We start from the raw sequence: 14,697 nt of genomic DNA on the forward strand, positions 1-14,697 counted from the left end.
ACGTCTAGTCTCTTACGTGAATGAGCTAAATAATATTATTTGATATTTTATGCTAATGTCTTAATAATTTCACACATAAGTCGCTCCTGAGTATAAGTCGCACCCCCGGCCAAACTATGAGAAAAACTGCGACTTACAGTCCGAAAAATACGGTAACTTACAAATACATGTGGGGAGAAGAATTCAGGCTATTTGAAGAAAATAAGGTTGGAACACGTGTTAAGTTTTGTTCATACACACATGGGTTCTCAAGGTAAACGGGCTGGAGATAAACATTGAAGGATCCAATGTCGACATAAACCCCTGGCTGATGTAACAGTTGGTTGGGGGGGCGCATAATAAATGAAAATAACATAACATAAACATGCTGTCGACATTTACGGACTGTTGGTAAAACAGGTCATCAGGAGTGAGTTGTCCATATAGAATGGTTGTCGATAAGCAGGTTGTTGTATAGACTGGTTGTCGACATAAACAGTTTATCGTATAGAATGGTTGTCGACATAAACGGGTTGTTGATATAGACTGGTTGTCGACACAAAAAGGTTGTTGATATTGACTGGTTGTCGACAAACATGTTGTTGATACAGATTGGTTGTAGACATAAACAGGTTGTTCATATAGACTGGTTGTTGACAAACAGGTTGTTGATATAGACTGGTGGTCGACATAAACAGGTCGTTGATATGGACTGGTTGTTTATATAGAGTGGTTGTCGACAAACAGGTTGTTGATATAGACTGGTTGTCGACATCAACAGGTTGTTGATATAGACTGGTGGTCGACAAACGGGTTGTTGATATAGACTGGTGGTCGACAAACGGGTTGTTGATATAGACTGGTGGTCGACAAACGGGTTGTTGATATAGACTGGTTGTCGACATAAACAGGTTGTTGATATAGACTGGTTGTCGACATAAACAGGTTGTTGATATAGACTGGTTGTTTATATAGAGTGGTTGTCGACAAACAGGTTGTTGATATAGACTGGTTGTTGATATAGACTGGTGGTCGACAAACGGGTTGTTGATATAGACTGGTTGTCAACATAAACAGGTTGTTGTAATAGACTGGTTGTTTATATAGAGTGGTTGTCAACAAACAGGTTGTTGATATAGACCGGTTGTCGACATAAACAGGTTGTTGATATAGACTGGTGGTCGACAAATGGGTTGTTGATATAGACTGGTTGTCGACTTAAACAGGTTGTTGATATAGACTGGTTGTCGACAAACAGGTTGTTGGTATAGACGGATTCTCGACATAAACAGGTTGTTGATATAGACTGGTTGTCGACAAACGGGTTGTTGATATAGACTGGTTCTCGACATAAACAGGTTGTTGATATAGACTGGTTGTTGATATAGACTGGTTGTCGACAACGGGTTGTTGATATAGACTGGTTGTCGACAAACATTCAAGTATTCAAAGTCGACAAATGGGTTGTGGATATAAACGGGGTGTGTGTATAGACTGGTTGTCGACATAAATGGGTCGTTGATATAGACGGGTTGTTGACATAAACAGGTTGTTGACAGACTGGTTGTAGACAAACATTCAAGGATTCAAAGTCAACAAACGGGTTGTGGATATAGACTGGTTGTTGACATAAACAGGTTGTTGATATAGACTGGTTGTCGACAAATGGGTTGTTGATATAGACTGGTTGTCGACATAAACGGTTTGTTGATATAGACTGGTTGTCGACAAACAGGTTGTTGATATAGACTGGTGGTCGACAAACGGGTTGTTGATATAGACTGGTTGTCGACATAAACGGTTTGTTGATATAGACTGGTTGTCGACATAAACAGGTTGTTGATATAGACTGGTTGTCAACAAACGGGTTGTTGATATAGACTGGTTGTCGACAAACGGGTTGTTGATATAGACTGGTTGTCGACAAACGGGTTGTTGATATAGACTGGTTGTCGACATAAACAGGTTGTTGATATAGACTGGTTGTCGACATAAACAGGTTGTTGATATAGACTGGTTGTCGTCAAACGGGTTGTTGATATAGACTGGTTGTTGACAAACGGGTTGTTGATATAGACTGGTTGTCGACAAACGGGTTGTTGATATAGACTGGTTGTCGACATAAACAGGTTGTTGATATAGACTGGTTGTCGACAAACATTCAAGTATTCAAAGTCGACATAAATGGGCTGTGGATATAAACGGGGTGTGTATATAGACTGGTTGTCGACATGAATGGGTCGTTGATATAGACGGGTTGTTGACATAAACGGGTTGTTGACAGACTGGTTGTAGACAAACATTCAAGGATTCGAAGTCGACAAACGGGTTGTGGATATAGACTGGTTGTTGACATAAACAGGTTGTTGATATAGACTGGTTGTCGACAAATGGGTTGTTGATATAGACTGGTTGTCGACATAAACGGTTTGTTGATATAGACTGGTTGTCGACAAACAGGTTGTTGATATAGACTGGTGGTCGACAAACGGGTTGTTGATATAGACTGGTTGTCGACATAAACGGTTTGTTGATATAGACTGGTTGTCGACAAACAGGTTGTTGATATAGACTGGTTGTCGACATAAACAGGTTGTTGATATAGACTGGTTGTTGTCAAATGGGTTGTCGACAAACGGTTTGTTGATATAGACTGGTTGTTGAAATAAACGGGCTGTCGACATAAACAGGTTGTTGACATAAATGGGTTGTTGATATAGACTAATTGTCAACATAAATGGGTAATGAAGATAAGTGGACAGTGCGTATCACCATGCTGTTGACATAGATGGTTTGTTGACATAAGCAGGCAGTCGACGTAAACATACCGACATAACAGGTTGTCGACTGAAGTGGTTAGTCAACCTAAGCGGCTAGCGCGTATCAACCTGCTCTTGACAGATGGTTTGTTGACATAAGCAGGCAGTCGACGTAAACATGCTGACATAAGTGGGTTGTCGACTTAAGTGGGTAGTGCATATCAACATGCTGTTGACAGTTTGTTGACATAAGCAGGCAGTGGACGTAAACGTGCCGACACAAGCGGGTGACTTAAGTGGGCAGTCAACACACGCGGGTAGTGTGTATCAACCTGCTGTTGACATAAGCGGGCAGTAGACATGTCGACATAACAGGTTGTCGACACAAAAAGCACAAGAGAGTTCTTCCAAAAGTTTTATTGTTTGCACATGATTGACAAAGTAGAAAAGTGACTTAAGTCCCTGCTGTTTACATCATTTGTGTCATGTGACACTGCATGGCGATACGGACGTCGATGATACTGAAAAACAATAAATGTTGCTCATAAATAATAAACATGAAATATTTTCCACTTGCTGACTCGGCGTGAAATAATGACAACACCAGCAACAAATATTGTTTCTTTGCCAAAAGTAATTTTTTTTTTGCACACGATGGATTTTATTTTACTCAAACGATTGAAATATCGAGGAATTTTGTCTGATAATATTGAAGATTTTAGGTAATCAAACATGTCTTGATCGCAAACCTGATCAATAACTTTGATTTGTTGAGCAATAACGATATGCTGGTCGTCACTTAATCGCGGGCGATACTGTCCCTGAAATTACTTGGTATCGCCCAAACCTTTCACACAGATCAGCAAGTGGAAGTCCTTTAGCTCGTTAACTTCTTGCTGTCGCTTTTTTTAAAAATTTTTATAAAGGCTGTGTGTGCGGGGCTAGCCCGCTAAGCTACACGCTAAAAGCCCGAATGGACACTTGGGTGCTCAGGACTTCTTTACCCTCCACAAATCCGGAATTAGAGTCCTGTAAACTCTTAAGGATGCGGGACAGAAGCCCCTTTCACACAAACATGGAGCATGAGAGTAATATTGTGTACTTTCACACAGAAACCATGTGGAATGTTCCAAAGTGTGGAAAAAGGTTTACAGTTGGTGTCAAAAAAAAAAAAAGGTGGAAAAAAGCCGGGTTTGGTTCCGAGTCAGTGCCGTTCACACAGAACATCAACACGGGGAATGGCAGAAAAATGGCAGCTTTTACAGGCAATGGAAAAAAAGGTAGAAACTTTGTGGAATGTTCCAAAGTGTGGAAAAAGGTTTACAGTTGGTGTCAAAAAAAAAAAAAGGTGGAAAAAAGCCGGGTTTGGTTCTGAGTCAGTGCCGTTCACACAGAACATCAACACTGGGAATGGCAGCATTTACAGGCAGTGGGGAAAAAAAAAGGTAGAAACTATGTGGAATGTTCCAAAGTGTGGAAAAAGGTTTACAGTTGGTGTCAAAACAAAAAAAAAGGTGGAAAAAAGCCGGGTTTGGTTCTGAGTCAGTGCCGTTCACACAGAACATCAACACAGGAAATGGCAGCTTTTACAGGCAGTGGAAAAAAAGGTGGAATAATCCTCGCTTTTACTTTTTGTCATGCCTTTTACACAGAACAGCTACACTTAAAAACGCTGTGTAAAAAGGGATTCCGATAAAAAAAGAGAAGTTGGAAAGTTGCCTGGTAAATGTACCTCAATGCTGTTTACACAGAATACGTCAGAACAAAGCAGGAATAATGGCAGCCCTCCTCGGCGGTGGAAAAGGGTCTGAGATGAGATAGTACCTCCTGTGTAAAAGGGGCTTCTGGTACTAAAATGAGCAAATAAATGTCCGACTTCTGTCTTTTACACAGAACACCAAGGACAGTTTTTACCTGCAGAGTAGAAGTGGGCTCTGATAGCAGCTCCAAAAGGTGGAAAATTGCCGGGTCGTCTTTGTCGACGACAGAGCAGAAAGGCAGAATTTTGTTTTTTTTTGCAGGCAGTGTTAAAGGAGGCTTCTGACACACGTTTTTACACAGAACATGTCGGGCAAAAAGGCAGCTTTTCCAGGCAGTAGAAATAAGTGTCTTGTAGCAGAACCTCACTGCTACCTCGGCTTTCCCTCCCATTCTGTTCCAAAGGTCAATTAACACAAATACAGTCGTATTATCACTTTGTGTGAAAGGAGCGCAGCCTGGAAGGTCATTGTGCACAATGTGGATCTTTTTACATCAAGTTGCATCGCGGGTTTACTTTGAAGCTTTTTCACTTTCATCTTTTAAATCTTAAGATCAACTTCAGATTTATTATATTTTTCATATGTTGTTATTATGGCAAACACACAAAATGCAATATTATGCCCAAAAAATATGTCAAAGTGTAATATTAGATGTGAAGTCATTGGAGCCTTAATTAGCTCAATCATTCATAACATTGATTTTGATTCATTATTATTTTTTGAGCAATGACAGTTTAAAAAATAAATAAAATCACACAAAAAAAAAAAGACTTATATTATTGGATCCCCAAAAATCCTACTGTGATTTTATAATTATTTTTTTTAACTGTCATTGCTCAAAAAATAATAATGAATCAAAATCAATGTTATGAATGATTGAGCTAATTAAAGCTCCAATGACTTCATATCAAATATTACACTTTGACATATTTTTTGGGCCAAAATATTGCATATTTTGTGTATTTGCCATTAAAAAAAGTTTTCTTTGACAAAAAGGGCATAAACAAAAACATTTTTTTTTTAAATCTGAAGTTGATTTAAATGATAAAAGTAAAAAAAAAAGAAAAAAGAATGACTTATATTCTTGGATCCCCAAAAATCTTAGTGTGATTTTATTTTATTTTTTAAACTGTCATTGCTCAAAAAATAATAATGAATCAAAATCAATGTTATGAATTATTGACATATTTAAGGCTCCAATGACGTCACATTAAAAATTACACTTTGGCATATTTTTGGGCTAAAATGTTGCATATTTTGTGTTTGCTATAAAAAAACAAACTATGAAAAAAATAGATCTGAAGATGTAAAAAATGAACGTAAAAAAACCCAAAAAAACATACAATTTGTATGACTTATATGTAACACTTTTAAGAGTGGGACCTTTTGGATCCCCAAGAATGTTAGTGGGATTTTTGAAATTTTTTTACGGTCAAGTTTTCTTTGCCAAAAAGGGCATAAAACAAAAACATAAAAAATAATAAATCTGTAGTTGATTTAAAAATTTAAATGATGAAATTAAATTTAAAAAAAGAATTGACTTATATTCTTGGATCCCCAAAAATCTTGGTGTGATTTTATTTTATTTTTAAACTGTCATTGCTCAAAACATAATAATGAATCAATATCAATGTTATGAATTATTGACATATTTAAGGCTCCAATGACGTCACATTAAAAATTGCACTTTGGCATATTTTTGGGCTAAAATGTTGCATATTTTGTGTTTGCTATACTGAAGATGTAAAAAATGAACGTAAAAAAATCAAAAAAACATACAATTTGTATGACTTATATGTAACACTTTTAAGAGTGGGACCCTTTTGGATCCCCAAGAATGTTAGTGGGATTTTTGAAAACATTTTTACGGTCAAGTTTTCTTTGCCAAAAAGGGCATAAAACAAAAACATAAAAAAATAATAAATCTGTAGTTGATTTAAAGATTTAAATGATAAAAGTAAAAAAAAAAAAAAAGAATGACTTATATTCTTGGATCCCCAAAAATCTTAAACTTTTATCATTTAAATCTTTAAATCAACTTCAGATTTTTTTTAAAAATGTTTTTGTTTATGCCCTTTTTGGCAAAGAAAACTTTTTTTTTTATGGCAAATACAAAAAATATGCAATATTTTGGGCCTAAAAATATGTCAAAGTGTAATATTTGATGTGAAGTCATTGGAGCCTTAATTAGCTCAATAATTCATAACATTGATTTTGATTCATTAATTTTTGAGCAATGAGTTTGAAAAAAATAAATAAAATCACACTAAGATTTTTGGGCATCCAAGAATATAAGTCATTCATTTGTTTACTTTTATCATTTAAATCAACTTCAGATTTATTATTTTTTTATGTTTTTGTTTTATGCCCTTTTTGTCAAAGAAAACTGGACCTTAAAAAAAAAAAATCCCACTAACATTCTTGGGGATCCAAAAGGGTCCCACTCTTAAAAGTGTTACATATAAGTCATACAAATTGTATGTTTTTTTGTTTTTTTTATGTTCATTTTTTAGATCAACTTCAGATCTTTTTTTTTTTCATAGTTTATTTTTTATAGCAAACACACAACAAATGTCAGCTTTCTGGTTCCATGTGTCCAGTTTGCTGTGTAATATTTAGTGAGGACACAAAGTGATGCTGAGATGTTTGATCCATTTCAACTTGTGAGGAAGATGTTTCCTTTCCAAGTTCTCATGGCCTCCATGTTCTTCCTGGTCACATGACCTCACAGGCCGCTCCTTCCAATCAAGCACTAATTAGGACTGGCAAAGCATTCATTTGAGTCTTTGATACCAACAACACTTCTTTGACACACATAATGGATCCAGCTCCGTTTTTATGCATCAAATTTAGCTGACAATTACACTGAATTCAAATTTGTGAGCAAAATGTGTTTAAAAATTCAGTTTGTTAAAATTCACTAAAAATTATTCAGTGCAATCTTAATTTACTGGAAGTGGGTCTTTGTTTTTGCACTGAATTTTATTTGACACTGACATTTTTTGCGGTAATTTTTTTAATTTCACTTTTTTTCTTTCATACTGAATCTCTAACAATTTTTTTTCACTGATTTTTTTGGTAACATTTTTTTGACACTGATTTTTTTATAGTGTTTTTTTTTACACTGAATTTTTCTGCCTTAAATATTTCTTTCCACCGAATTTCTTTAAATTCAGTGCAAAAAAAATCTGTGTAAACACTTACTTCAACAAACTGATTTTTCCCACAAAATTTTTTTGCAACAATTTTCTTTACACTGATATTTTTATGCAGTGATTTTTACACTGAATTTTTCTGCCTTAAATATTTCTTTCCACCGAATTTCTTTAAATTCAGTGCAAAAAAAATCTGTGTAAACACTTACTTCAACAAACTGATTTTTCCCACAAAATTTTTTTGCAACAATTTTCTTTACACTGATATTTTTATGCAGTGATTTTTACACTGAATTTTTTTGCAACATTTTTTACACATTTTTCTTTACACTGAATTGTTTTACAATTTCTTTACACTGAATTTCTAAACAGTGATTTATTTTACGCTGAATTCAAAACACTGTTCTAACATTTTATTACACTGATTGTTTACTTTGGATACTGAATTTTTCTGCAACACATTTTTTACACTAAAATTTTCTGTACTACATTTTTTTTTTACACGGAAATTTAAACATTTAATTTCTACAAACTGATTTTTTTCCCACAAATTTCCCACAAATTTCTGTACTACATTTTTTTTACACAAAATTTAAACATTTCATTTCTACAAACTCATTTTTCCCCACAAAATTTTTCTGCAACAATTTTTTTGACAGAATTTTTATGCAATGATTTTTTTACACTAAATTTTTTTTTACACATTTTTCTTTACACTGAATTTCTAAACTGTGATTTATTTTACGCTGAATTCAAAACACTGTTCTAACATTTTATTACACTGATTGTTTACTTTAGATACTGAATTTTTCTGCAACACATTTTTTACACAAAATTTTTCTCTACTACATTTTTTTTTACACGGAAATTTAAACATTTAATTTCTACAAACTGATTTTTTTCCCACAATTTTCTATACTACATTTTTTTTTACACAAAATGTAAATATTTAATTCCTACAAACTCATTTTTTCCCACAAAACTTTTCTGCAACAATTTTTTTGACAGAATTTTTATGCAATGATTTTTTTACACTACATTTTTTTTTTACACATTTTTCTTTACACTGAATTGTTTTACAATTTCTTTACACTGAATTTTTAGACAGTTTTTTTTTATTTTACACTGAATTTAAAACACTTTCAACAATGTTTTACCCTGATGTTTTTATACAGTGATTTATTTGACACTGACTTGTTTGACAGTGAATTGAACACTAAATGTAACAAACTGAATTGTTAATTTTGCTGACACGTTTTTCTTGAATGAAGTTGTCGGCATAACTCCATGTAAAAAAAAAAAAGTGATGTTTGGTAGTCAGGACTCAAATGATGTGACACTTTGTGTGTTTGCAGTACAGTGATGATGGAAATACACACAATACTATAATACATATTTATATACACATGTAAAAATGACATCCTAGTAGAAGAGGATGAAGACTTTCAAAGTAAAGGCGCCCTCACTGTGTAGAAAGATAATGTAGTGTTCAGTTCCAGATGCGCAGGAAACTGTCCCAGGAGCCGGTGGCCACCGCCTTGCCGTCGTCCGTCACGCCCAAGCAGCTGATTCTGTTGTCGTGTCCCGCCAGCACGCCTGAGGGGACAGGAAGTAGTAACGCACATGAGGGCTCGCGCCAACAAGGTTACACCTTTTCTTCTCTTTCAAGGTCAAACAGACAACAATGTATAGCGATGAAATACATTAACTTATTGTAATGAACTTCTGCTGTCTTTAAGTTGAAGTGGAGTGGTCATTGTTTTTTGGTGACACCCAGCGGCCACAATCATTTACAAAGTTTGTGATGCGGACACGTTTGTTACTGGGTATTTATGAGTACTTTCTTGGAGACTGTAAGTATTATGTAACTATAATGATGTTCATATGGACAAAGTAATATGTAACTATAATGATGTTCATATGGACAAAGTAATATGTAACTATAATGATGTTCATATGGACAAAGTAATATGTAACTATAATATTTATATGGACAAAGTAATATGTAACTATAATGTTTATATGGACAAAGTAATATGTAACTATAATGTTTATATGGACAAAGTAATATGTAACTATAATGATGTTTATATGGACAAAGTAATATGTAACTATAATGTTTATATGGACAAAGTCATATGTAACTATAATGATGTTTATATGGACAAAGTAATATGTAACTATAATGTTTATATGGACAAAGTCATATGTAACTATAATGTTTATATGGACAAAGTAATATGTAACTATAATATTTATATGGACAAAGTAATATGTAACTATAATGATGTTTATATGGACAAAGTAATATGTAACTATAATGTTTATATGGACAAAGTAATATGTAACTATAATATTTATATGGACAAAGTAATATGTAACTATAATATTTATATGGACAAAGTAATATGTAACTATAACATTTATATGGACAAAGTAATATGTAACTATAATGATGTTTATATGGACGAAGTAATATGTAACTATAATGTTTATATGGACAAAGTAATATGTAACTATAATGATGTTTATATGGACAAAGTAATATGTAACTATAATGTTTATATGGACAAAGTAATATGTAACTATAATGTTTATATGGACAAAGTAATATGTAACTATAATATTTATATGGACAAAGTCATATGTAACTATAATGATGTTTATATGGACAAAGTCATATGTAACTATAATGTTTATATGGACAAAGTAATATGTAACTATAATGATGTTTATATGGACAAAGTAATATGTAACTATAATGTTTATATGGACAAAGTAATATGTAACTATAATATTTATATGGACAAAGTAATATGTAACTATAATATTTATATGGACAAAGTAATATGTAACTATAATGTTTATATGGACAAAGTAATATGTAACTATAATGATGTTTATATGGACAAAGTAATATGTAACTATAATGTTTATATGGACAAAGTAATATGTAACTATAATGTTTATATGGACAAAGTAATATGTAACTATAATGTTTATATGGACAAAGTCATATGTAACTATAATATTTATATGGACAAAGTAATATGTAACTATAATGATGTTTATATGGACAAAGTAATATGTAACTATAATGATGTTTATATGGACAAAGTAATATGTAACTATAATATTTATATGGACAAAGTAATATGTAACTATAATGTTTATATGGACAAAGTAATATGTAACTATAATGATGTTTATATGGACAAAGTAATATGTAACTATAATGTTTATATGGACAAAGTAATATGTAACTATAATATTTATATGGACAAAGTAATATGTAACTATAATGTTTATATGGACAAAGTAATATGTAACTATAATATTTATATGGACAAAGTAATATGTAACTATAATGTTTATATGGACAAAGTAATATGTAACTATAATGTTTATATGGACAAAGTAATATGTAACTATAATGTTTATATGGACAAAGTCATATGTAACTATAATATTTATATGGACAAAGTAATATGTAACTATAATGATGTTTATATGGACAAAGTAATATGTAACTATAATGATGTTTATATGGACAAAGTAATATGTAACTATAATATTTATATGGACAAAGTAATATGTAACTATAATGTTTATATGGACAAAGTAATATGTAACTATAATGATGTTTATATGGACAAAGTAATATGTAACTATAATGTTTATATGGACAAAGTAATATGTAACTATAATATTTATATGGACAAAGTAATATGTAACTATAATGTTTATATGGACAAAGTAATATGTAACTATAATATTTATATGGACAAAGTAATATGTAACTATAATGTTTATATGGACAAAGTAATATGTAACTATAATATTTATATGGACAAAGTAATATGTAACTATAATGATGTTTATATGGACAAAGTAATATGTAACTATAATATTTATTTGGACAAAGTAATATGTAACTATAATGATGTTTATATGGACAAAGTAATATGTAACTATAATATTTATATGGACAAAGTAATATGTAACTATAATGTTTATATGGACAAAGTAATATGTAACTATAATGTTTATATGGACAAAGTAATATGTAACTATAATATTTATATGGACAAAGTAATATGTAACTATAATAATGTTTATATGGACAAAGTAATATGTAACTATAATATTTATATGGACAAAGTAATATGTAACTATAATGATGTTTATATGGACAAAGTAATATGTAACTATAATGTTTATATGGACAAAGTAATATGTAACTATAATGTTTATATGGACAAAGTAATATGTAACTATAATGATGTTTATATGGACAAAGTAATATGTAACTATAATGTTTATATGGACAAAGTAATATGTAACTATAATATTTATATGGACAAAGTAATATGTAACTATAATGTTTATATGGACAAAGTAATATGTAACTATAATATTTATATGGACAAAGTAATATGTAACTATAATGTTTATATGGACAAAGTAATATGTAACTATAATATTTATATGGACAAAGTAATATGTAACTATAATGATGTTTATATGGACAAAGTAATATGTAACTATAATGATGTTTATATGGACAAAGTAATATGTAACTATAATATTTATTTGGACAAAGTAATATGTAACTATAATGATGTTTATATGGACAAAGTAATATGTAACTATAATATTTATATGGACAAAGTAATATGTAACTATAATGTTTATATGGACAAAGTAATATGTAACTATAATGTTTATATGGACAAAGTAATATGTAACTATAATATTTATATGGACAAAGTAATATGTAACTATAATAATGTTTATATGGACAAAGTAATATGTAACTATAATAATGTTTATATGGACAAAGTAATATGTAACTATAATGATGTTTATATGGACAAAGTAATATGTAACTATAATAATGTTTATATGGACAAAGTAATATGTAACTATAATAATGTTTATATGGACAAAGTAATATGTAACTATAATAATGTTTATATGGACAAAGTAATATGTAACTATAATGATGTTCATATGGACAAAGTAATATGTAACTATAATGTTTATATGGACAAAGTAATATGTAACTATAATGTTTATATGGACAAAGTAATATGTAACTATAATATTTATATGGACAAAGTAATATGTAACTATAATGTTTATATGGACAAAGTAATATGTAACTATAATAATGTTTATATGGACAAAGTAATATGTAACTATAATAATGTTTATATGGACAAAGTAATATGTAACTATAATGATGTTTATATGGACAAAGTAATATGTAACTATAATATTTATATGGACAAAGTCATATGTAACTATAATGATGTTTATATGGACAAAGTAATATGTAACTATAATGATGTTTATATGGACAAAGTCATATGTAACTATAATGATGTTTATATGGACACCTTTGTTTGTTAAGTACATAACTCCACGTGTTCATTCATAGTTTTGATGTGACAATCTACGATGTAAATAGTCATGACAATAAAGAACACACCTAGAATGAGGAGAAGGTGTGTCTAATGACATAAGAAGGTAAGTAAGTGTTGTACCCGCACGCTCTCCTCTCAGAGTGTCCCACACGTTGCAGTTGAAGTCGTCGTAGCCCGCCAGCAGCAGACGGCCGCTCTTGGAGAAGGACACGGACGTGATGCCGCAGACGATGTTGTCGTAGCCGTACTTCATCAGCTCCTGGTCGGCACGAAGGTCGAACAGCCTGCAGGTGGCGTCGTCAGAGCCCGTGCCGAAGGCTTGTCCGTTGGGGAAGAACTGCAGCCAGGAAACACAGACCATCAAAGCTGGGCTTAAGTACACACATGGAGGATGAAGAATTATTTGCATCTAATCTTGGCGTGTGCACAGTGACACTCATGTGTTACTGTACTCACTTATGTGTGCCATCACACATGTAACAGTCGTGTGTGACATCACACGCGTAACAGAAACTCATGTGTGACGTCACACATGTAACACTCGTGTGTGACGTTACACAGTAACGGTCATCTGTGACATCACACGCGGAACAGAAACTCATGTGTGACGTCACACATGTAACACTCATGTGTGACATCACACACGTAACAGAAACTCATGTGTGACGTCACACATGTAACACATGTGTGACATCACACACGTAACAGTAACACTCATGTGTGACGTCACACATGTAACACTCATGTGTGACGTCACACACGTATCAGTAACACTTGTGTGTTACGTCACACACGCGACAGTAACACTCACGTCAGACACACAACAGTAACACTCGTGTGTGACATCACACACGTAACAGAAACTCATGTGTGACGTCACACATGTAACACTCATGTGTGACGTCACACACGTAACAGTAACACTCATGTGTGACGTCACACACGTATCAGTAACACTTGTGTGTTACGTCACACACGCGGCAGTAACACTCACGTCAGACACACAACAGTAACACTCATGCGTGACATCACACACCCAACAGTAACACTCGTGTGTGACATTACACACGTGACCGTAACACTCGTGTGTGACATTACACACGTGACAGTAGCACTCGTGTGTGACATTACACACGTAACCGTAACACTCGTGTGTGACATTACACACGTGACAGTAGCACTCGTGTGTGACATTACACACGTGACCGTAACACTCGTGTGTGACATTACACACGTGACAGTAGCACTCGTGTGTGACATTACACACGTGACAGTAGCACTCGTGTGTGACATTACACACGTGACAGTAGCACTCGTGTGTGACATTACACACGTGACAGTAACACTCGTGTGTGACATTACACACGTAACAGTAACACTCGTGTTTGACGTCACACACGTGACAGTAACACTCATGTGTGATGTCACACACGTAACAGTAACACTCATGTGTGATGTCACACACGTATTAGTAACACTCATGTGTGACGTCACACATGTAACACTCAAGTGTGACGTCACACACGTATCAGTAGCACTTGTGTGTTACGTCACACACGCGACAGTAACACCCACGTTTGATGTCACACACATAGCAGTAACACTCGTGTGTGAC

At 32.9% G+C, this 14,697-nt stretch overlaps 1 protein-coding gene across 1 annotated transcript in view; it reads right to left on the reverse strand.

The window, feature by feature from the left end:
* Positions 1 to 5,422: 5,422 nt before the first annotated feature.
* The window catches only part of LOC133635081 (guanine nucleotide-binding protein subunit beta-4-like), a 52,535-nt gene continuing 43,260 nt past the window's right edge, over positions 5,423 to 14,697 (reverse strand). The window contains exons 9-10 of the mRNA XM_062027837.1: positions 13,203 to 13,419; positions 5,423 to 9,249 (exon numbers count right to left, since the gene is read on the reverse strand). Coding sequence (XP_061883821.1) covers positions 9,143 to 9,249; positions 13,203 to 13,419 — 324 coding nt within the window. The 3' untranslated portion in view covers positions 5,423 to 9,142. The remainder of the gene's footprint in view (positions 9,250 to 13,202; positions 13,420 to 14,697) is intronic.

The sequence above is a fragment of the Entelurus aequoreus genome, linkage group LG19 (assembly GCF_033978785.1).
Source record: "Entelurus aequoreus isolate RoL-2023_Sb linkage group LG19, RoL_Eaeq_v1.1, whole genome shotgun sequence".
Classification (NCBI taxonomy): domain Eukaryota; kingdom Metazoa; phylum Chordata; class Actinopteri; order Syngnathiformes; family Syngnathidae; genus Entelurus; species Entelurus aequoreus.